This window comes from Diadema antillarum, unplaced genomic scaffold, assembly GCF_040938485.1.
Source record: "Diadema antillarum isolate AM-2024a unplaced genomic scaffold, OU_Dant_1.0 scf00000003, whole genome shotgun sequence".
Classification (NCBI taxonomy): Eukaryota; Metazoa; Echinodermata; class Echinoidea; order Diadematoida; family Diadematidae; genus Diadema; species Diadema antillarum.
Genome location: NW_027270892.1, coordinates 834245 through 860450, shown reverse-complemented (window position 1 = coordinate 860450; position 26206 = coordinate 834245). Strand labels below are relative to the sequence as shown.

The window sequence follows — 26206 nt, the reverse complement described above, 5'->3', positions numbered from 1 at the left end:
GTCTCAGAGAGGTCATGAATTAAAAGATCAATCACAAAATTACAAAAGGCTCAAGTTAATTGTTATTGCATGCTTTTGGCAAGTTACATATCCAGGAATGCCATCACTTGATTTGGACCTATTGTCCACTTCTTTAATTGTCAGACACAGTCTATCTTTCAATGACTGTACACCTAAAAACATCACACGTGTCCGACACATACCCATAATGCAAACATACAAGCAAGAACACTTTTGCAGACATCATACAGTCAACTCCGCGTAGGTAGACAGCACTTATGTTGAATTGTTGGCTATGTCAATGAAAAAAAAAGTCCCAGTTTATATTCAGAGCTTACGTGTTATTCCTCTACAGATAGAAAAGTTGAATATTGTCTATCAAAAAAGTGCATTTTCCTCAGTCATGTCAAGATCGATTGACATAAGATGTACAAAATGTATGTGAAGTTGACTGTATACATTTGTAATAGTCATATTTTGTGTGATTTGTCAAGCATGCAGGGTGCAGTGACCTCTTAGTCCTTATTAGGAAAAAAATGGCATAAGTATAAATTTTCTTTTTCTTCCTCACAGGAACAAACATTAAATGATCAGAAATATATAGATGAAATGTATCTCATACATTATGATATGTAGGCCTATATGAAATATAAAGTGCATAGAGACAGTGGTTTATTGTAACCAATTATGCCTATCTTTACACAGCATGAAGTAACGCACACAATGAGACAAATGTTTATTTGTACTGGGACACTTCCAGAGGTATGCTTCCCAAGACACTGATGCAAATTTTGTCCTATTAACAAACTCATTGCACATCTAGATGCATATATCCCAGAGATTAAAGGGAATTCACAGTGAAAGACAATTTTGATACAAAAATAGCACTCTGGACATACATAACACCTTGTACATGGCAAGAGACAAGCATATAATGAGCTTGTAGATGGTGACTATGCATGCAATGGCATCTGGTATGATAATATAATCTGTAAAAAAATATGTAAATTTGCATAATCTCTGTTTATATCCATATTTACAAATAAGACTACATGAATATTAGCTGCTAGATGTTTGACATATATTTGGAAATCTTCATGTCATACACATTTGTAAAAATATGCATTTATAAATGTATTTCGACCTAAATTATAAAATATGACACATTTACACACTTTATTTTCATAACCATTGTTGCATCAAAGTGCAATTTCATTAAAAGGATGCTTACAATATCACATTGTCATACACTTTTGAAACATTCTAAACCCCAAAAATTCACTTCCATTTTTCCTCTACAGCCCTTTTTTTCCTCTTTCTCTTTGCAGCTCTTCGATAATTACAGATAGTAGTAGTATGATACATGCAAGACTATGAACAAATTATATGGTGAAAATTAATTTGTACATCGCACTTTGTATTTGCTATCAATATCACATGTACGCTAACAACATTCGTACATTCAGTAACAGTTTAGGCAATTCAGTATCATTATGAAAAAACAAAATTGCAATGCAATTTGCTGAGAGTTGAGGAATTTCTAATACACCTGCATCCAACGGCACAGAGGTACATTACACACAAATATCACTCCAGTGATACCTAGAACAGGGTTACTTCAGTCTCTATTGCAATGAATGCACATACAGGTATACACACTCCCTATAAAAGTAATTTATGCATCATGCTTATTACGCACATTTGTAGTGCGTATACTCAGAAGGAGAATGTACCATAATATTGCACATTCTGGTGGCATTTCTAGAAAGACTTGTTCAATATTAAAGACAGGTAATAAAGGTCTGTCTGATGCAGCATTCATGATATCAAAGTCACATATCATCTAGCATAAAATGTATACCCTCATTCAAATGAATTTTGCAAACATGTCTAAATATTGGCTGCACAGTGCTGTTAAAATCATCCACTATCTTACAGCAGATCTGTACAAGAAAGAAAAAAAAAACAGTAAAGATTGAAGAAAATATGAATAAATAAAAGATAGATTAAAAAGAGAGAATGTTGGACTGTTCAATGTCTACCAAGGCAGGCATGGAAATCTCCTCCCCTGTGAATCATATGTGCTGTCAGACAGCTCATTGTGCATACTGCTAAAGCTCTTGGCTTTCCACCTTGCGGGGTGATACCTAGGAACGCTCTGGCAAGAACTCACAAGCCTCTTTCAGACAGCCTGTGTTCCTGTAGATGTTGATCATTTTCCTCCACTGTTCATGTGTCTGGAGGAGATGCATGTTACCTGATGACAAAACAACCCACATAGTGGAACACCAAGTAAACATGCATTCATGATTACTGGTACAAAATAAGCTGTGACTATAAATTCTTATTGCTCATACAGAGAAAAAATAAAACTATAGAGAAATCAATGGGAATTCATTTAATGTCATAACGGCAATACTACAAGACTGAATCATTGATAGGATGAAAGAGTCTCTCACCCTGAACATGAACCCCAGAGGCTAGGCATTCACCTTAGTTTCAAGACAAAATCAGCCTTGACATACAAAGTAACAGCCCTGTGCTGTCCCTTGATGGAATATGTTCCTAACTGAATTGTAACTACTGTAAAGGTGGATATTTTTGCACAATTATTTTTTTTGTGTTTGGCTGGGTAAGAAGAGTTTCACATGTTTTTAATTCCGCAGAATCAAGACATCAACTACTGGAACATAAGGCACGCAAAGATATTTGCGTGCTTTTATTTTCATGCTAGCTTCTGGTTGCACGAAATGCGCGAAAATTTCAACACCGCAAAAACTTTCTTTTTTACAGTACTTGTTCAGTGGCCCAACAAGCAATCGCAATGCATTATTCTGAACCTGTAAGGTTATCTACACACAATGCAATTCACAAGTTTTAATTGATAAATAGAAGATGACAAAATTTAGTATTCACTGGGGCCCCATACCCCTCCACCAAGCCTCCCCCCCCCATCCCTTTACAGCCATCTGTGTAATTTGAATAAACTCAGTAGTCACTTCCCATTAGAGTGATTCCTGTAAAATTTGGTACAGATCTGATTATGCATTATGAAGATTACAATGTAAATCTTAAACATTAGGCATTGTATGCTATAAATTGACAGGCAAAGGAAGCGCATAGAGTGATGAACAGACAAAACAAAGAAACTTTTGCTTTGGTGTAAACTTACCAACAATGATGAGGCCTCTTCTAGCTCGAGTGAGGGCGACATTCATCTGGTTCTCATCATTTATGAAGCCCAGGTGTCTTCGCTGCCATCCCTTGCTGGGCCTCTGCTCGATCTCAATGAGTGGCATGGAGCGGACTGTGGACAGGATCACATAGTCCCATTCGCTCCCTGTCCAGCGCAAAAATGAATGACTATTAATACCGTAGCTTTCCTTCCTCTTCCTACGCCTCTTCTTGTCGGCATTGGGCCGGGGAGCCTTGGCAGCTTTATTATAAATCATATAGTACTTAAGTATTCACGTCATTATCACTCCCATGTCAAAATTGCTATTAGAGCAACTGCTATAGTGTGCAGCATGTGGTTATTTGTTCTCATTTTATCACACACATAAATACATGTGAGAAGAATCTTCTGTGCCCCGAGTATTAATAGTCATTCTCTTTTGTTTATCCTTACTTTTGGTCTTAATTGTACCCGTGCTCCTCATCCTGTTCCCCTCACTAGGCTTTCGTTGGGACCTACACTCAACAAGCTTTGCTTTTTAGTAGGTTCTGTTGTATTTCTCTTCGCATCCTTTACTTTGATTGAAAATGACACATTGACCGTTATGTATTATTTTTGTATTCCTATTTCTTCATGTATATATCCAAGCTGGACATTCTGTATTATATTTTGTTACATACCATGTATTTCCCATTGAGAAATAAGAAAATAAATTGAAATTAAATTGAAAAATTGCACCAGATAACAAATTATGAAAAGCACTGATTACACAAAAGAAGTTGTTTTTATCCCATTATCACTAATGAAACATGATGACATATTTGCCACTGTAGTATGTCACTGTTTTACTTGAATAAAAACCCTGCACTTCAGAAATCATAGGAACAAGCAACATTAAATGTTCACTCATGACCTTGTGTAAATAAACATTTAAATAACGTACCTCCAGCATCTACTCTCAAATCTTAAATCATTAACCAATGGTTTTGATTCACTGGAGTATAGGTTGACAATTACCTAACACTGAATAAGTTTTCACTTAATAATTGATTGACCTTAAAGAACTTTTCACTTAATAATTGATTGACCTTAAAGAACTATTTAAGGGAGGGCATTCACTTTATCAACATCAACATATCTGGGAAAAGTTTTTCTTGTTTCAAATCACTGCATGACAAACCTTTACATACAACAAATCAGAGAGTGCTGGCTTTGAGTATAGAGCATCCATACTATAACAACGCAATACTCCATGACAAAAACAACATCTTCTTTGTGGCAGTGATTTTTTTTTTACTTTCTGCACTTTTTGTCAGTCTTCTCTGACTTTGATGAGATGACTTACCTTGACTCTTTACGACAGTGCTGACCCTGATGTTACTGAAAGGCGCTCCCATGGTTTTGAGTTCATCTGTCAAATTGGCACACTGGAGCCGATACTGTGATAGGACCACAATACTTTCTGCTTTGGCACCACGACGAATCATCTCTCGGACAATCCTCATCTTTAAAGGAAATAGACCACAAGGATAAAAAATGCTCTCCTGACAAAGAGCATTAACAAGACAAACAGCACTTGACTCAAGGAAACTGTGATGCTATTTTCATTTTCTGCTTCCTCTCTAATGATCTCAGAACATTAGAATGATCATATTGATAAAAATTATGGACAGCTTTCAATGTACCCCATGACACAGTCTCCAATGAATGAGCTATTGTGGGGGAAAATATGCACTCATAATAATGTGACTATATCTGACTAAATCAGCTTCTAATGTGTAAATTCAAACAAATGAGAAGACTTGTGAACTATGAATCAAAATGGTATCATATTGAAACAAGTGGTGCAATGAAGCTACCCTTTCTCTGGTATAACATGGATGGTATCTCACGCTGTTTGTTTGTTTGTTTGTTTATTTGTTTGATTGATTTATTCCCATCTGAGAAGATGGCTGGATAGCCCATTTGCAGCTGCAATAGCTGGTCTTCCATTGGGTCCAGTTGGATGTTAGAAGCGGAACCACTTCACTGGGTTATACACCCTGCTCTTTGCGATGAATAAATGAAGTGGGATCTTTTATGTGTATGAGTTGTGACTCTTTCACACACACGGCCCTCATTTCATGTCCTATCAAAGGGACAGAGTGTTTTGCCTTTTACTAGAAGGGGTGGTATGATTACAACAGCATAGCTCAGTGGGACTCAGGAATCAAAACTGTGTCCTTTCGATTGTGAGGCAGGTGCACTACCGTCTGAGCTAACTTCTGCCCTAAGTAAACTTGACTCACCATCATTAAGTTCTGCATTGTATAGTTAAGGGCTTTCCCAGAGTGCCCAATTTTATGCTGATGACAGGCAGAGTATCACAGAAAAAAAAACACACCCCCAAAACAACTAGAAATGTCGCTATGGTGACTGGTATGCCTCCACCATAATGCATGGTTCTCTGAATAAGTCTACAATGTCTTGACAATGTGTGATGACAGCTTCACACAACTGGCAAAATATTAAAATGACAGGTTTGTTACAAATGCATTGAGTGTTCACTATCCTTGAACTAGGTTTATTTGGATGAAAGGCTATACTGTCTAAGAGTGCAGGTATTTGGGGATTTGAGGATTTGTACCCAACTTCTGACCCTTTTATAAGTTTAAAGAAGTGAAATTTAGCACTTTCACTTGACCTTCTGACCTTTGACCTTTAGGCAAGAAACTTTCAAGAGAATCTATATTGGGTAATATATGCATACACTAAGTTTCAAGAATAAATCCTGCAGGCATTGCACAGATAAGAGAGAAATACATTGTAATAACATCTTGATGAGTTGACCTTGACCTTTCACCCCCTGACCTTTGACCCATGATGCCTAAATTCCCTACATGATCACTACCAGTCAGTACATGCATATATACTAAGTTCCATGAAGATACCATGAAATATTTGTGAGATATGGAGAAAAAAGTGAAATTTTAACATTTTCACTTGACCTTTGATCTCATGACCCAAAGCCCTCTCTGGGGAATCTTTATTTGGTAGTTCATGTATACACCAAGTTTCAAGAAAATACCTCCAGTCATTGCATAGATATAGGGGAAATAGTGAAATTTTGAGCATTTGACCGTGACCTTTTGACCTTTGACCTTGAGCATGTGCACTCAAAAGTTGATAGGCACAACTCCACCCACTCATACATATACATGCCAAGTTTCATTAGGATACCTCTAACAGTTCTTTAAATACGCTGTCCACAAAATTGGTTATGGACGGAAGGACGGACAGACAGACAACCCAAAAACATAATGCTTCCGGCGACACTTCGTGGCAGACCATAAAAACAGCACTAGTCCCATATATCAGTATTTAGGTCGGTTAAGCAGCTTGGTAATTTACAAGGTACTGATTTGTTTTTCGTACCTGTAAATCTGATGAAAACTAAAGGGTGTATGGCAAAAATTATCAAAGTTGTGTTCATTATTCACTCCCTACTGACAGGGGGGAGAATATGGTTATGGCCATGTCTTACTTCTATCTTTTTTTAGCAGACTCTTGACCTGTTGTTTGTATCACACATACTGTTTCATACACACCAGTACTTTGCAATTCATTTGCATTTGTAATGGGAAATATATGCAGATATCAATCACAAAAAAAAAAAATCAAATCATATACTCACAACATGTTTAATCTCCACGCGATTGCCTTTGGACATCTCACTTCCCTCATCCGACTTCACTGATAGGGTTTCCTCTCGGCCACTGACATGGCAGAAGACACGGGGTGTGTCCCCTCTATTTGGCCAAATTCTCCACAGGGGATCTCTGGAGCGTTCAGTCACTGACCTATCCGTCTGTAGCTTCTTGTTGTAGAATGCCAATGATGGAAATTCACAGATCATCCAGTGCTGAAAATGCATGCATATAATAAATCACATGATAATGTATGCAGAAATGACATAGTAGAAATATAGTATTTGTTAAGCCCACACTTATTTTGGTTGATAATCATTTATGGCTTGTTAGCTATACATCTAGTCATGAGCTTGCAAATTGGTAAATTACTAATACTATGAACTTATTTCATTACCAACACCATCATCATGAGTACAGCTGTCAAGTCACTGTTACCATCTTATAACAAGACCAAATTACTCGCCTCTATTCCTGATTATTACCACTGGTAGTAGCAGTACTCGCCAACATTGTTATCTCAATTTAATCATCATCACAACTATCCTCACATCCAGCTATTATAGTCATCATCATCAACACCATCACTGCCACTTTATTGCCACCAATCATAATCATTACCATCATCATCATTATCAATGACAATCCATATGAAACATGATGAATAGTCTTACCATTCTGTACTGGATGGTCAGCATCTTTGCCTTGTCCTTATACTTCTCCAAGAGAGAGACATCCATTCCGAGAGCCTTTGCATTTGGCTCTGTGATGATGGACCTGAACTCACACAATGAAACACAAAACAAAGAAGGTAAAAAGAAATCTTTGGAATTCTGGAGATTATGCCTCAATCTATGATCTCTCTCAGCACATAAAAGCTTCCCTCAAAATTTACTCACATGAAACTCAAAACAAATACTGAGAAAAATCTCATTATTTGATTGATTGGTTGTTTTATGACCTTCGGTCAGTTCCATATGTGATAACGCTCACAGGATCCAGAGGGGACCTAACTTTGATAGAGGACAATTTCTTATCTCTTTCTGAATAAATGAATGAATTCATTCATTTACTTTAATTTCAAAACATAACATTTACAAAATTCAAAATGCAATTGCCCTGCTACAATTTATACATTTTGAATGGAGGGATCATAAAAAAAGGGGCTAACTTTCAGTCTGTGGTTAGAATTAATTTATTCATTTATTTCGGTTTTATTTCCACAGGGTAGTCTCATCAAGACCAGCAGGTCCTGCTCTTCCAGAGAGCCCTGCCCATGATAGAAATACATAAACATTCATCATAACACAAAATAAACATTCATACATTAAAACATTAAAATCTACACACTTGATTACTTATTGAAATACAAACAATCACAATCAAAATCAAATCAAATCAAATCATCTCAATAAATATATTTCTTTACATAAAATATGAGTAAAATGACCCATCCCCCCAAAAAAATAATTACGAACCCACAAGTCTTAGGATCAACTGATGTGTCATGAGGTTGGGTGATTTAAATTAGAGTTAAAAGAGAAACTTGAAACAGAAAACACGACAAACCCTTTTGCTTCAGATAACTGCAACTTGAGTTCAAGTGAACGCATTCTGAAGTTGACCGCTCAACTTCTGGTACAACAGTCTTCACAATCCATGAGTCCCTGATGGACTAGAAACTAAATCTTATACTTTGTTCCTCATTTAAACTGTAGTGCGTATTTGGTTAGTTTTGTTGGGAGGTTACCTGCTCCTAATCTTTTGTTCACATCTCTATTTGTCTGAATCTTACACATGTACTTGCTTTATTACCTCCGCCAAGGAAGGAGGAGGTTTGTGATCATCGCCATTGGTCTGTTTGTTCCCAAAATGACTCAGACTAGAAATGTTGCTATGGCGACTGGTATGCCTCCGTCATAATGCATGGTTCTCCTACTAGGTCTATATAGTCTGGTAGGAATGGGGGGTCCCCATGCACCCTCCGAACACATTTTTTTAACTTACTTTTTTGTAACCCTTAGGGTGTCTAGTTAATGAAATTTTTTGTTCCCAAGAAAAAATTGTGTCCCATGGGGGTCATTGGCGGCCATCTTGGCAGCCATCTTGGATTTTCAGGGAAAATCATGAATTTCCATAACTTTTGAACTACACAGCATATAATAACAAATAAAGCATTTCTTCAGGGTAAATGTGACATGAGGAATTGATTTGAAACGGTCCTTTACATGATTAAAGCAAGTTTGAAACTAGAAAAGCCTAAAAATATTAAAATTTCAGTGTCATTTACACCGAAAATACCCAAATAGTTAAACTTTTGAATTACACAACATACAGGGACAAATAAAACATTTCCTCAGAGTAAATACGGCATGAGGAATCATTTGAGATACTTATTTACATGATTAAAGCAAGTTTCATACTAGAAAAGTCCAAAAATACCAGGAAAACCAGTGTCATTTACTCGAGAAATTGACCAAATAGTCCATATACGCGCATGACAATCTCATACCTCATAAGAGTGACTATTAAACCACTTTGTCTTAACAGTCTGGTAGGAATGGGGGGGGGGGGTCCCATGCACCCTCCTTTTTGTATCCCTTAGGGTGTCTATATGATTTTTTTCAAGTAAAAATCATATCCCATGGGGGTCATTGGCGGCCATCTTGGATTTGCGAGAAAAAATAATTAATTTCTATGACTTTTGAACTTCACAACATACAGGGACAATATAACATTTCTTCAGGGTAAATTTGTCACGAGGAATTGATTGAGATGGTTATTTACATGATGAAAGCAAGTTTGATACAAGAAAAGTAAAAAATATGAAAAGTTCAGTGTCGTTTACACTGTACCCAAATAATCCGTTTATATACAATTGTACATGACACAAACTACTTCACAAAAGTGACTTAACACTTTGTCTCTAGATCATAGCTCAGATATGGTGTTTTGTATCAAAAAGAACATTCAACATTATCTTCAAAAAATCAACTCCAAGCATTTTGACTCCTCACTCGTTGAAATCAAATGAAGAATGTAAGCAATATGGCAATCCATATGCAAATACCCCTAAAATAGCAGATAAAAAGAGGTGAACATACAAATTTTGATCACAACATGTGAAAATGACTGATCGACAAATATAGAACCTAAAATGAAATTGAATACTTTTTTTGTGCATTCTATTTCATTTAATTTGTATTTGAAGAGTTTGAGTTGGGGTATTTTCATGAAAGCAATCACTCTGCAAAAATGCTCTGTCGATTTCAACAATTAAGGTGCCAAAATGTTATCATTAAAACTTATTTAAGATTAAGTTAAAAGTGGATTAATATTCAAACGTATTTGTCCAAAGCCTTCTTGTCTGAAAATAAACATATGTATTTCACTTGACAGCCAGAAATCAACTCTGTGAAAAGAAACTGCTATATCAATGTGGATTGTGGCAAATGATTTTGGAATATTTGCATACGAACCGAACCGCTTATGTGCTTACATTCTGTATTCTATTTCAACAGAATAAATTCCAAATTGTTTGAAATTAACTTTTCTTTTAAATTCTTTTAAAAGTTGCCTGAAACAAGACAACATATTTCAGCTATGATCAAAAGACAAAGTGGTTAGTCACATTTTGTGACTTGTGTATGTTTTCCATGAAGTTTGGACTTAACGTATATTGAGAAAAAGTAACACAATATGACTTCACTTTGTCAAAAGTATTCTGGATTCTCATCCTGTGCAATTATACAAAACACAGAAGCGGTAAGCGATGTTAGCTTTTGGTTTCACACTTCTGTAATTTCTAGTCATCATCAAAACGATCATTGTAATCAATGTCTGGCTGCTCCTCTTCATCAACCTCCATCTACGCAGTAATTTTCTGAAGTAAGTCGATGAGGGAAGTGGGAAGCAAAGGGCCACTTAACCACACCGGGTCCATGATACTGAAGGCTGTCTTCTGCCGCCCTTGTCCAGGATCAAAGGGGTAAAAGCGTCATAGGACTGGCTGGTCAGCTCGCTTAAAGATGACAAGGTGGTGGTTCACAGATTGAAAGTGTGGGATAATGTTGCCTCTGCCAGGTGGGAGCATGGATAAATCCAGTTTGGATTTGGTCATCAGTTGCTCGCCCTCTCCCACCATCTTCTTCAGCATGATGCTGCAGACGCCATTAATAGACTTCTCCCGGGCCTTGCTATACATTGGCATGCAAATGCTTCAATTTCATTTGTCACCTCTAGCTCCACAGACCACCCATCACCAAGATTTCTGAGGAAAAAACAAACAAACATTGGTACATAATAAAGTCATATTTTAAGATTTTAGTCGTGTTTATTATTATACTGAGCAACCTACTTATTTCAGTAAAATACTTCTGGAATTATGATATCAGACTACTCTCACATGAATGCTATGTGGTACATGGGGTGGCTTTGCAGATTCTCTAGGGGTCCAACGTACCTTGCCCAACCCTTGAAGGTACTTAATTGTTACATCTTCCTCGGTAAACACTTGCAGTCCAGGTATTGTAGTACAGTAGTCAGCTCCCTTTGATTCTGCATTCCATTTCACTGACACTCACAATCTGGCAATACTTGACAGTCCATTTATTAAGGAAGATACTACATTGTAGAAGTGAGGGCGATGGATTAAGCATGGAGCAAGAGGATTGAAAATGTCTGTGTCTGGAGTCCTCACAAAAGCTACCTTGTACCCAAGCTTAGTGGCGCACTTGAGGTAGAGCACGACCCTTGTGTCCGTCTGATCCTCCTGGTTAGACAGCCGCTCATGGATATCGCGTATCGTCTCCTGGAACATATCATTGTGTAAACAAAAGGAATGTAACAGAAATCACATTCTCTGAAGCTCAAGTGATTCCTGTTACATTATTTCTATTCACACAATGATGCGTCCCAGGGAACAATCAGCTCTATCCATGAGCTGCTGTCCAACCAGGAGATGGACACCAGGGTAGTGTTCTATCTTGAGTATTCCACTGAGCATGGGTACAAAGCAGCTGAGGACGCCAGACACAGACATTTTCTTGATCCTCTTGCACCATGCTTATACTCCGTCACCCTCATATTCCTTGATAAACGGACTGTCGAACATTGCCAGATTGTAAATGTCGGTGAACTGGCATACAGAATCAAAGGGAGCTGACTACTGTACCACAATACTTGGACTACATGTGTTTACCGGGGAAGATGTAACAAGTGCCTTCAAGGGTTGGGGCAAAGTTGGACCCCTAAAGAATCTACAAAGCAACCACATGTACCACACAACATTCAGGTGAGAGTAGTCTGATGTTACAATTTCAGCAATATTTTACTGAAATGTAGTAAATTGTTCAATATTACATTATAATAAACACTGCTAAAATCTTAGAACATGACTTTACAATGTACCAATGTTTTTGCCCCCCCCCCTCATAAATCTTGGTGATGGGTGGTCTGTAGAGCCAGAGGTGACAGATGAGATTGGAGCATTCGCATGCCAAATGTATGGCCATGAGGCCTGGGAGAAGTCTATTAACAGCAGCATCATCCTGAGGCAGATGGTGGGAGAGGGCGAACAAATGACGATCAACTCCAAAGTGGATTTCTCCATGCTCCAACCTTGAAGAGACAACCTTATCTCACACATTTAATGTGTGATCCATCGCCTTACCATCTTAAGGAGAGCTGACCAGCCAATCTTCTGGTGCTCTGTATATATGACCCCTTTGATTCTGGATAAGGATGGCAGAAGACAGCCTTTGGTATCATGGAGCCAGTGTGGTCAAGTGGCCCTATCTTTCCCACCTCCTTCATTGACTTGCTTCAGAAAATTACGGAGAAAATGAAGGAGGATGAATAGGAGGAGCTAGACATTGATTACGATGATGGTTTTGTTAATGACTAGATATTACAGAAGTGTGAAATGAAAAGCTGACATATCGCTTACCGCTTCTGTGGTTTGTACAGTTACAAAGGACGTCATACTGTGTTACTTTATCTTTTTTCAATATATGTTAATTACGTACTTCATGGAAAGCATATGGGTGCTGTTCGTTATTCCGAAGGTTCGCTATTCTGAAGGTTCGTTGTTCCGAAGGGTCGTTAATCCGAAACACGCAAATTCCCGATACCTAGAGGTTCGTTATTCCGATAATGAAAAAGGGTTCGTTAATCCGAAAATGAAAAAGGGTTCGTTAATCCGAAAATTTGTGGTGTTATTCCGAAGGTTAGTAATTCCGAAGATCGGTTAATCCGAAAATGAAATTCGGAACAATGAACCTTCGGAATAACGAATCTTAGGACTAAAGAGCCTTCAAAATAACGAGCTGTAGCCAAGCATATACACACGCCACAGATGTAATCACTTTGTATTTTGATAATAGCTTAAATGTTGTGTCTTGTATCAGACAACTTTTAACAGAATTTGAAGGAAAACTTAATTCCAATCAATTTGAACTTTATTTTGTTGACTTTGAATACAGAATGTAAGCAGAAAAGCGATTCATATGCAAATATTCCTAAATAAAATTAGCAGCAATCCACATTGATATAACAGTCCCTTTTCACAGGGTAGATTTCCGGCTGTCAAGTGAAAATTTTCTCTTTGTTTTCGGACAATAAGCTTTACACAAATACATGTACATTTGAATGAAGTGCTTTTTTTAACCCAGCCTTAAATAAGTTTAAATGAAAACATTTTGGCAGCTACATTTTTGAAATCGATTGAACATTTTAGCACAGTGACTGTTTTCATGAAAATGTCCCAACTCAAACTCGTTTTAAGTACAAAATGAAACGAAATTGAACTCCCACAAAGAGTGTTAAATTTCATTTCAAGTTTTATGTTTGTCCATTAGTCACTTTCAAGTGTTGTGATCAACATTATTGTCATGTGTGACCTTTTTTGACCACTTATTTTAAGGGTGTTTGCATATGAATTGCCATAGTGCTTAAATCCTTCATTCAATTTCACCAAGTGAGGGATCACAATGCTTGAAATAAATTTTCTCTTCAGATTCTATTAAATGTTTTGATACAAAACAAAATAGGCCTATTTGGGCAGTGATCTAAACACAAAGTGGTTAGTCACTCTTGTGAGGTGTGCATTTTGTCATGTATGTAACATGAAACATTTGGGCACTTTCCAGAGTAACAACACTTAATTTTTCATATTTTTGGACATTTCTTTGTATCAAACTTGCTTTCATCATGTTAATGACCATCTCAATTGATTCCTCATGCTGCCTTTCCTCTGAAGAAATGTTTTATTTGTCCCTGTATGTTGTGTATAGTTCAAAAGTTGAACTATTTGTGTACATTTTGATGGAAACGACACTGAATTTTTCATATTTTTGGACTTTTCTTGTATCAAACTTGCTTTAATCATGTAAATTATGATCTCAATCGATTCCTCATACCACATTTACACTGAAGATTTTTTTTTTTATTTGTCCTTGTATGTTGGAAAGTTGAAAAGTTATAGAAATAAATGATTTTCCTCGAAATCCAAGATGGCTGCCAATGACCCCCATGGGAAACAATTTTTGCTTGCAAAAAAACCCCAAACATTTAATAGACACCCTAAGGGATACAAAAAAGGAGGATGATGAGGATCCCACATTCCTACAAGACTATCAAGACAAAGTGGTTAGTCACTCTTATGAGGTATGAGATTGTCATGTAGGCCTATACTACATGTATGTAAATGGACTGTTTGGTCAATTACTAGAGTAAACGACACTGGTTTTTCTCACTTTTTTTGACTTTTCTTGTATGAAACTTGCTTTAATCATGTAAATAACTATCTCAAACAATTCCTCATGTCGTATTTACTCTGAGGAAATGTTTTATTTGTCCCTGTATGTTGTGTAATTCAAAAGTTTAACTACTTGAGTATTTTTCGCTGTAAATGACACTGAAATTTTCATATTTGTAGGCTTTTCTTGTTTCAAACCTGCTTTAATCATGTAAATAACCATTTCAATCGATTCCTCATGTCACATTTACCCTGAAGAAATGCTTTATTTGTTATTGTATGCTGTGTAGTTCAAAAGTTATGGAAATTCATGATTTTCCCTGAAAATCCAAGATGGCTGCCATGATGGCCGCCAATGACCCCCATGGGACACGATTTTTTCTTGGGAACAAAAAATTCCATCAACTAGACACCCTAAGGGTTACAAAAAAGTAAGTTAAAAAAATGTGTTCGGAGGGTGCATGGGGACCCCCCATTCCTACCAGACTAATAGTACAATGTTGTGACACTGCGTGATGACAGTTTCACATAACTGGCAAAACATCAAAATGACAGGTTTGCCACAAATGTGTTGTATGTTCACTTTCCTTGAACTAGGTTTAATTGGATGGATGGCTATACTTACGTCTGCCTAAGAGCGCAGGTATTTGGGGATTTGAGGATTTTTACTTGACTTTTGACCCTTTTACAAGTCTATGCATTTAGTAATTTTCAAGGTATGAAAAAAAAACGAGTAATTTCAGTATAAGTGTATCAAATAGTAAAATTTTTGAATTTTAACCTGGCCTTTGATCCTGTGGACCTTTGACCTTAAGACCCTAAATTTCCCAAGAGAATCACAGTCGAGTAGAATATGCATAAATATGTACAAAGTTGCATGATGATACCTTGAGTCACTTTCAAGATATGGAGGAAGAAGTGAAATTTAGCACTTTTAACCTTTGGGCAAGAAACTTCCCAATTTCTATTTAGAAATCCATGTATATATCAAGTTTCAAGAAAAGTCCTGCAGGTACAGTTGTATTACATATGAGGGAAATAGTGAAATTTTGAGGAATTGACCTTGACCTTTGATCCATGACCCCCACATTCCCTAGATAATCACTGCTTGCCAGTACATACACATATACTTAGTTAGATGAAGATACCTTGAACCATTTCTGAGATGACCTCATGACTTGAAACTCTCTCTGGAGAATCTTTATTTGGTATTACATGTAGAGTACACCAAGAAGAAAAAATCTTCAGGCATTGAATAGATAAGAGGGAAATAGTGAAGTTTTGAGCATTTGATCTTGACCTTTTGACCTTTAGCATGTGCACCCAAAAGTTAATAGGTGCAAATTTTGTCCACTCATGCATATACATACCAAGTCTCATTAAGATACCTCAAATGGTTTTATAGTTACGCAGTCCACAAAATTCATTACAGACGGACGTGCGGACGAAAGGACGGACAACCCGAAAACATAATGCCTCTGGCAACACTTCATGGCGGAGGCATGAAAAAGTTGTTTCCAAACGGATTTGATTGAAACTCTTGCAGGAAAAGCTGGTAATGACACAAGGAACAGATGATTCAATTTTGGTAGTGATTTGGAAATTTTTACGGATTTTGAAGGATATTTGTGACCCTGCACCTCAAAACAAACAATAAGTCGCCAGACATTAATTTTTAGTTAAGACCATATTCTGAAAGAGCAGACTTTAAGCTTTAAAATGACGTATAACTCAAATCAAATGGACTCTCCTAACCTATCTAAATATTGGAAAGAAAGCACAAACTCAGGAAAAGTGTGAACTGAGAAAAGAGGCTCTGAAGTACAGTGTCTATTCAAGCGCTTAATCTTTACCAAGCCGTGCTGGCTGTGCAATGAATGGGACAAAAAACAGGAAGTAAACCACCAGAGTAACAACAATGAAGGGATTATCAGATTAAACTGAAATTAAGCATGCCTCATTAACACATTCTGTCCATAATTAATGCCAACTTTCAAAGCAGTAGCACTATCCTTTCAAAAGTTATTAGAGTTGAAAGTGAAGAGTGTGGACAAGGTTTTTCAGAAATGAAAAAGGGATTCTAAAGACACACCTAATCACACTATTCTACCAAAAATGTTCGAGATAAACTGCTAAAAAACACATTTTCCTGCCCGTTTTATGATACCAAATTTTAGCATAATGTAAAAGAAGACCCGCTCTTTCAGAAAATATGAAAAAGTCAAGTTTGGCTAGGTTGACCCATTTCACTTATTTTCAGTCCTCACGCAAAATCAGTGTGTGCGACTTTATGTTCGTTTTGAGGTGCACGGTCACATTTGATCTTTTTGCAGATAGGGTCAATGAACTTGGAGTTCAAGCCCAGCATATTTGAGGTTGGGGGCAAGGCTGGAAGCTGATGACATACAAGTAAACAAAAGGTTTCTACATGTACCGTATGTCCCAAAAAAAATTACAACGGGGCCCTACGCAATGTTATCTTTAAAAATATTGCATCAATCTAAATACAAATTCAGTGTATGAGACTATAACTCATTGCCCACATCTTACAGAAAACCCCATTCGATTTGCTCCAGTGGTCAAAGAGAAATGAGGAATTTTGTAGAGGATGTCGGGAATCTCTTTTGTCCAAGTTCTGTCTATTGTTGAGTCTAATTTTTCCAATTTTAGCAATTCAATGCTCTAGTGCGTGAATAATAGACAGAACTTGGACAAAAGAGAATCCCGACATCCTCTACAAAATGGGATGGTTTTACTGTAGAATTTTATCGTTACTTTTGGGAAGATATTAAATACTTTCTGGTAAGATCACTGAATTATGCGTATTTCTCAGGACAATTGTCAAACTCACAAAAAATGGGAATAATAACCTTGATTCCTAAAGGAAATAAACCTAGACATTTGTTATAAAATTGGCGCCCGATCACTTTACTGAATGTAGTTTACAAATTGGCATCCGGTTGTATTGCAAATAGACTCAAGGGCATTTTGTCTTTTTTAATACATGAAAATCAAACAGGATTTTTGAGTGGTCGCTTCATTGGCGAAAATATACGTCTATTATATGACACGCTACTTTATACTGAATTAAATGATATAGCAGGCATGCTTCTTGTTGTCGATTTCGAAAAAGCTTTCGATTCCGTATCGCATACTTTTCTATTCAAGGTCCTGGATTTTTTTCACTTCGGTCAATCTGTACAGAAATGGATCAAGTTATTTTATGCAAATGCATCCTCTTGTGTATTAGTGAACGGATACTGTACAGATAGATTTGAAATAGGACGAGGGTGTCGCCAGGGAGGTCCTTTGTCCCCCATTACCTCTTTTTGTTAGTCAGTGAAATACTTGGTATCCTAATACGACACTCGGATTCTTTAGTTGGATTGCATATGAATGGGAAATCGCTCAAACTTTTGCAATATGCAGATGATACCCTTTTGACACTCAACGGTTCAACCCAGGATTTACAAAGTACTCTTACAATACTTAAAGGACAAGTTCACCTTCATAGACATAAGGATTGAGAGAATGTAGCAATATTAGTAGAACACATCATTGAAAGTTTGAGGAAAATCGGACAATCCGTTCAAAAGTTATGAATTTTTGAAGTTTTTGTGCAGTAACCGCTGGATGAGAAGACTACTGCAGTGTGTGAATAACTTAGATGTCACATGCGTACAACAATATAAGGAAAATATAAAGAGAATTTCACAAAATTTCATCTTATGAAAAAAGTTCACATTCCCCCGACTCGTTACCGACAAATGTTATGGGTAATATCATTCCCCGTGCCTTTAGAAAGAGCCAAGTCAAGTGCTCTTTTATTATGTGAAAAAAGTGAAAATATGTTGAATTTTCTTTATATTTTCTTTATACTGTTGTACGCATATGACTCACAAGCTGTAGTAGTCTCCTCATCCAGCGGTTCCAACACAAAAATTTTAAAAATTCATAACTTTTGCATCGATTGTCCAATTTTCCTCAAACTTTCACTGATGTTTTCTACTAACATTGTTGCATTCTCTCAATCCTTATGTTTATGAAGGTGAACTTGTCCTTTAATGAATTTGCAAATATGTCCAACCTCAAAATTAACGTAACTAAAACTCAAGTAATATGGATTGGGAAGATTAGAACTTTCAAAAAAGAGATTTTACACGAGTACAAATTAAACTGGATATCTGAAGGATATTTCAGGTACCTGGGCATTGATTTTTCAGTTAAATTATCTGAAATGGTTAATCACAATTATCAAGAAAAGGTTAAAGAGATAAAACGTCAGATAGCGATATGGCTGAAAAGAACATTGACTCCCTTAGGGAGAGTAACGATAGTAAAATCTTTATTGATACCCAAACTGAATTATTTGCTTTTATCTCTTCCAGAACCAAAATTAGAAATTATGAATGATGTTAACCGATCTTTTTATAAATTTATATGGCACGATAAACCTGATAAAATAAGTAGGAAACAAATGTGCCAATTATACAGTGATGGTGGGGTTAAAATGACAGATATTTTTAGACATTCTAAATCACTCAGAATATCATGGATAAGAAGATTCTTTTGTTATCCAAGTAACGAAAATCTCACTTTACATATGTTCCAATCATTCTTGCCTCCATCATACACATCTCTCCACTTATTCATGGGGGCTGAACATTACAAAGAATTAGCCATTTCAATGCGCAACCCATTTTGGAAAGAGGTATTATTAGCCTTTTCAGATCTAACTCAGTCCATTGTAGATAATATCGCATGTCAACCCCTTTGGAACAATCCTAAAATACAAGTTGATAATAATGTAATTTATTATAAGTCATGGTGTGCTAAGGGGGTACGTTTTGTTAACAATGTTCTAGAAACAGATGGAAAATTTCATATTTTGATTTTCAACGTAAATACAATGTACAAGTAAACTTTCTTCAATATTATGGTTTGTGTAATGCTATTTTGGTTATATTGGTTATAATAAAAATGTCATACCTAAGATTATGGAACCTACATGTATTATCCCTGAAACATTGTTTTTAATAATGAAAGTGAAAAAAGGTTGTGCACATATCTACCAGGCTTTCTTGAAACAGAAGACAAAGGAATGTAAAAGTCTTATAAAATGGAAACAGGAGTTTGATTTTGACAATATCATTTGGAGTTTTTATTACCAAATTCCCTTTTATTCAACTGTCGATGTAAACATGAGATGGTTTCAGTTCAAGATGCTAAATAGAATTCTTTATATGAAAGACGCTTTATTGAGATTTAAATTAGTAACAGATAATTTATGTACTTTTTGTAATAACAGCGAAGAAACAATTATGCATATATTTTGTTCTTGTATATATTCAAACGAAATATGGTCAAAACTTGAGCTTTGGCTGTCCCGTAATGGTATTCATATTAAGCTTACAAATCAAAATAAATTATTTGGTTTTTATGGACGTAATAACAGTGCCCTCAATTGCATTATGATTATAGTAAGGAAAGAAATTTTTACAGCCAAATGCAAAAATTGTTTGCCAGTTTTTGAACAAATCATGTCAGTGATAAAAAGTTATTATGATATGGAAAAGTATATATGTAAAACAAATCTGAAAGAAAAGAAATTTATGAAAAAGTAGTTACATTTTATTAAATGTTTCTGATTGTGTTTTCTTATGAAATGATTTGTCAGGTAATTTTCTGACACTTTGAAAAGAATTTGCAATTTATAATTGATTTTTGTAACTGTTTGCTGTTCTTATTGTATTTAGAATGGCCAAGAATATCATGTGTTAAATCTGCATGTACAGCTGTACATACATATCTCTTTTTGTATATATTTGTGTGTATGATATTATTTAATAAAGGAACCCTGTGGAAGGGGGAAAAAAAAAAATCCTCTACAAAATTCCTCATTTCTCTTTGACCACTGAAGCAAATCGAATGGGGTTTTCTGTAAGATGTGGGCAATGAGTTATAGTTTCATACCCTGAATTTGTATTCAGATTGATTCACTATTCTTAAAGATATCATTGCGGGGGGGGGGGGGGGGGGGGTTCCCGTTGTAATTTTTTTTGGGACATACTGTATATTGGAAAATTACCTCATGCAAGGACAACATTTACTTCCAATACTTTAGTTTGTACTGGACTCAGATTCTGGAATTCTTTAGATTCGAGCATTACCTGTGCTGTCAGTATATCTGTCTTTAAGCGTAAACTGAAGTTACATTATAAGTAATTATTCGGTTGACTCGTAAACTTACACTCTAAATTGCTGTGTTGCCATTTTTTTAATTATGGTATTCTAAACAGTTCCTTATTTTGTTGCTGCATAACCTTTGTTTAGAGAACAGCAGACTTTCTTTTGTCTTCTCAGTTGTAACCAACTTATCTATTCCCCCCCCCCCCTTGTTGTTTTGTGAATTACATCATTCATTTACTTGCTTATGTTCCTTCCTTCTTTTTTCTCTATCTTTGTGTTTGTTTTATGTTATGTCCCTTTTGCAAATAGTTTTTTTCTCTACCTATATCCCCTTGCTTGTTATAGTTTTATAGTTTTTTTTTAAGAAACTCTTGTATTTAATTAGTTGTTTAATACTCTTTTTAATTATGAGGACCCCTAATTTCACAAGCTCTGCTTTTTTATAGGGTCTCCTCGTCTTTCTTCTTTTTTTTTCTGCTTTAACCAGTGTATTCTATTATATTTGTATGCTTGTTATTCTCTTGTTAATTGACACATTCAATGTATATTATATTGTAAGGAAGGAAGAAAAATGAATAAACTTGAAACTTGAATTGGCTGATTTTCAGCATGCATGTATAATGGGTGAGAATGAGCTGCTTGGCAGAGGTCTGCGCTCCATGAGTGCTTTTCTAAGTTTATTACTGTGCTACTTATATCCAGCATTCTCCTGTACTAACCCTCTCAGTTTTTGACAGAACTATATGAGAACATATGTAATGGTAGACCATGAACTTCAAGTCATTTATACTCTGCCATGCAAAACACAGCCTTGTTAGGAATATTAGAAAGACAGTTTCAAAGTATCCTGCCAAAAGTCTGGAGGTTGGGATGGTTCAGAATCAATAATACTGCCCCTTGTACCTCAGCTGCTTGTGATCACCAATCAGCACCACTTGTTTTGGCTTGTTGAAGACAAGTGGGATCATCGTTTCTGGCTCGCTGCACATTCCAGCTTCATCGACGATGACCTGCATTGCCGAGGTAAATTTCTGAATGCGAAATGACCCAGCTGCGCTGCATGTACACAGCACAATGTCATGCTGCTTGAGCTCATCCTTCTGTAAAAAAAAAAAAAAAAAAAAAAAATCAGATTTAAATTACTATCATCCAATAAATGCACAACAGCACAGATACTACTTTCAATTCATATGAAATTAAATTTCCAATAACACATGCTTATTATCAATACAGATTCAAAGAAAACAAACTGCACAGTGTATAACTATAAATGTGCATATATACTTATGGAACTAATTGCTCAAAATAAACTTCAATGCCATAAAGACACACATAACATTTTCTATAATATACAATGTATATACTGGCAATTCCTATTGGTTTTTGTAAAGTCAAGTGCATTGTACAATGTAATTGGTGAAACCAGAAATGCCTCCACTATATCACATTATTCTTCCTATACATTGTAGGTCTACAGTACATCTGAACAATGTGTGACAACAGTTTTACATGATTAGATAGACCTTTTGACCTTGACCTTTGACTGCCCTTAGAGAAAACCTTCCCCTACAGAGTCATTGTAACATTGTACACTAATAAATGTATATCTATCAAGTTAAATCAAATGTGTCCGGCAAGTAATCTATGAGGCATGAAGAAAGGAGTGTAATTTCAGGAGTAAACTGTGTAATTTTAGCATTTCAACCTGACATTTGATACTTGTACCCATGAACCAAAACTTTCAAAGAGAATCATTGGCAGGTAATATGTGCATACGTACTACAGAGTTTCATGAACAAATGAAAATGTAGCATTTTTAATTGTCCTTCCACCTTGGACCCCAATGTCCCAAAACAATTCCTCAAACATCTTTATCTGGTACATGCTAATGCTCTAAGTTTCTAGAAAATACCATCAGGCATTGCAAAAATATGAGGAAAATTTAACCTAGACCTATGACCTTCGACTGCAAGCATGTGCGTCCACAAGTTGATGGGCGCAGCTTCGCCCACTCCTACATACACATGCCAAGATCCATTTGGACACCTCAAATGGCAAAGTTACGTCACCACAAACTGCATTATGGACAGAGCGATGGATGGATGGGCAGACGGGCTGATGGACAACCCAAAAACATAATGCCTCCAGTAACACTTTGTTGCAGAGGCAGAATGAAGATTATTGTTGGGTTATAGTAACCACAAACGACACGTTTACTCAATGCAGATGCAACGTAGATGTATTCTAAATTATACATGACAATAAGTACAGCAAAAAAAGGGGGGGGGGCTTAAATACATAGGATATCATTATTGTTTTACATTCTGCTGTAACATATATAAACACCATAATACCTTTTAAACATCAATATCAGACAGAGTGCACATAAAGGAAAACATCAATGCCCAACAATAACTTGTAATATTACAGCTATCAAGCCAAGGATAACTTGGACATGGTTACAGTTTTGTGCTTTACAGACAAATGATGCCCCTAAACACACATGTCTAGCAGCCTTTGTTTGAGCATTATGATATATACTTCATAATATACTTTATAATAGACTTGAAATATATGAATTGCTGAGTTACCATAGCTTCGGTCACAGTGGATTTGTAATCTTTGATATCCTCCTCTGTGATGAGCTCTGGAAAGCGGGCAAATCGATTCTCCCAATACTGGATCTGCTTGGCTAGGGGATTTCCTGGCTCTCGGATTCTGAAGTGCAAACTGATGTCTTGTAGATCTGGTGGCATGTCTGCCTCATTCTTGGACCACTTTGCCATGAAGCTGCGTTCCCCAGGAACTGGGAATGCCTTGTTCTCAATGACCTTGCCATAGACGCGAACCACTGAGACTTTTTGGAATTTCTTCAGGTATCCTGATATGACAGTATTAAATTTACATGGTCAATGATAGTCAAGACATGGTATGAAACTATGAATAAATGAAAATCAATAACAGTATCTCAATCAATATAGCATGGTCTGTTCAACCACATCTTACATACATGTGTAGCTTCATCAATGCACTTTGGATATATGCTGACATATGCTATAAATATACCAATGAGTAAAATACAAAAAATAGCAAAGGGCTCAAATGTTACATTCATCATGTAAATAAAGCAAATCATACCCCTTTTATACTGGGTGTTAGCTCGCTTCAGGTGCAGACCTGAAGCAAGCTAACTCTCAGTATAAGAGGTTAAAAAATAGTTAGCCGAGCTAAAGTTAGTCCGCTCTAGGGGGGTGGATCAGGTCAGCTTCACGTCCGAGCTAACTTCAGTATAAAATGCTTGAGCTACAATGTAGCTCAAGCTCAATTCACTGACCCGTGACCAGAAAGCGTTTACGGTGCTTCCGAGTTGCCAATATGTACATTTATTGCTGTACTGTTTCCACCGGTGCGCTGTTTATTACGCATTGCATGCACTGGTGTAGTATTTTACGCTGTCTCTGTTCGCTGTTTGGTAAAACTCTTAGCGAATTCTTTGAACTAGCAAACAACATTATGGAATCGTGAGAAAAAAAAATAGACAGGTGCAGTTCGTACACTATGCCAATGAATGGTTGATTTTCGCGAGTAACGGAAAACAACAGAACTGAATTCATACTCATAAGTAAGCATAAAAACTATCACTGAATTTTCGCACTCACAGCAGGCTGATGGGAGGGGGGCGATAGGTTTGGTTTCGCTCGTAATCTTGGGTGGTCAAGATTGGCAGTATAAAACAACTTAGCCCGAGCTTAAAGGGGATGGCAAGTAACTGATTAGTGGGAATCAATGTGCAGTGGGAATGCTGGGGGATGATTTTCCAATCCTTGTGGGATTCATTTAAGAGTACATCATATGTGACCCTGCACCACAAAACAAACAAAAAGTCGCCTGATATGAATTTTTAGTTAAGACCATATTCTGAAAGAGCAGACTTTAAAGGGACTGTACAGTACTGGTTGAGGTAGGGATTCATGTTTTGAACATTCCTAAGTGAGATAATGAAAAGCCTCTTATGAAATATGAAAGAGCATGTAATTTTCAAGGATTCAACGTTTATTTGATGAAAATTGGTTTTCAAATGGCTGAGATATCCAAAAAAGTGCTAATAATAAAAGGCGACATGACACAACTTTATTAGGATCTCTTTGTTTCACCTTGTTTTTGGATATCTCAGCCATTTCAAAACCGATTTTCATAGAATAAACTTTTGATACCCATTAAAACTGCATGCTCTTTGACATCTCATAGAGTGGTTTCTGAATATCTCGCAAAACGTTAAAAGCTAAATCTTCACCTCGACCAGAACTGTACACACCCTTTAAGCTTTAAAATAATGTATAACTCAAATCAAATGGACTCTCCTAACCTATCTAAATATTGGAAAGAAAGCACAAACTTAAGAAAAGTGTGAACTGAGAAAAGAGGCTCTGAAGTACAGTGTCTATTCAAGTGCTTAATCTTTACCAAACCGTGCTGGCTGTGTGATGAATGGGACAAAAAACAGGAAGTAAACCACCAGAGTAACAACAATGAAGGGATTATGAGATTGAACTTAAATTAAGCATGCCTCATTAACACATTCTGTCCATGATTAATGCCAACTTTCAAAGCAGTAGCACTATCCATTCAAAAGTTATTAGAGGTGAAAGTGAAGAATGTGTACAAGATTTTTCAGAAATGAAAAAGGGACTCTAAAAGACACACCTAATCACATTATTCTCCCCAAAATGTTCGAGATAAACTGCTAAAAACACACTTTCCCGCCCAATTCATGATACCAAATTTTAGCATAATGTAAAAGAAGACCTGCTCTTTCAGAAAATATGAAAAAGTCAAGATCGGCTAGGTTGACCAATTTCACTTATTTTCAGTCCGCACGCAAAATCAGTGTGTGTGACTTTATGTTCGTTTTGTGGTGCATGGTCACATATATCTATTGTTGTGTGGAAATTATTTGCTTCAAAATGGTGTCATATTCAAGAAATGTGCAGTTTAATGTTTCCAGGTTAGCATGCCTGTACAGTGACAGGCGATCATTAACAACCCCACGGTGCCCTGTTGAACAAATTGAGATCCTATCCCCGTAAGGATGCTACCTGCCAAGTTTGGTGAAAATCGGTCAAGGAGCTCTCGAGAAGAAGATGAAAATGTAAACAAGTTTTTGTGTTCCATGACCTAATAATGTAGGTTTAGACACAAGAACTGACTTTCTTTGGGTTTTATGTCCCAAGATATAAGCATGAATAGGTTAAATGGTGGCCATTTTTCAATTTATGCAAATTAGGCATTGATCCACCACTGGAATTTTAGGGAACTTTTAATATGTTATTTTGACATGTTACTTTCAATGCAAGTGGAATGGTTTCTGCTGCAATTTGTTTTGGGTTGACCCCTTTTTTT

At 36.4% G+C, this 26206-nt stretch overlaps 1 protein-coding gene across 1 annotated transcript in view; it reads right to left on the bottom strand.

Annotated features, from left to right (window-relative positions):
• Positions 1-1691: 1691 nt before the first annotated feature.
• Positions 1692-26206, bottom strand: part of LOC139733877 (3'-5' exoribonuclease HELZ2-like) — a 70473-nt gene continuing 45958 nt past the window's right edge. Inside the window, exons 26-32 of the mRNA XM_071644712.1 lie at positions 23398-23687; positions 21710-21906; positions 7536-7638; positions 6849-7076; positions 4521-4680; positions 3173-3340; positions 1692-2257 (exon numbers count right to left, since the gene is read on the bottom strand). Of these exons, the coding sequence (XP_071500813.1) occupies positions 2148-2257; positions 3173-3340; positions 4521-4680; positions 6849-7076; positions 7536-7638; positions 21710-21906; positions 23398-23687 (1256 nt within the window). The 3' untranslated portion in view covers positions 1692-2147. The remainder of the gene's footprint in view (positions 2258-3172; positions 3341-4520; positions 4681-6848; positions 7077-7535; positions 7639-21709; positions 21907-23397; positions 23688-26206) is intronic.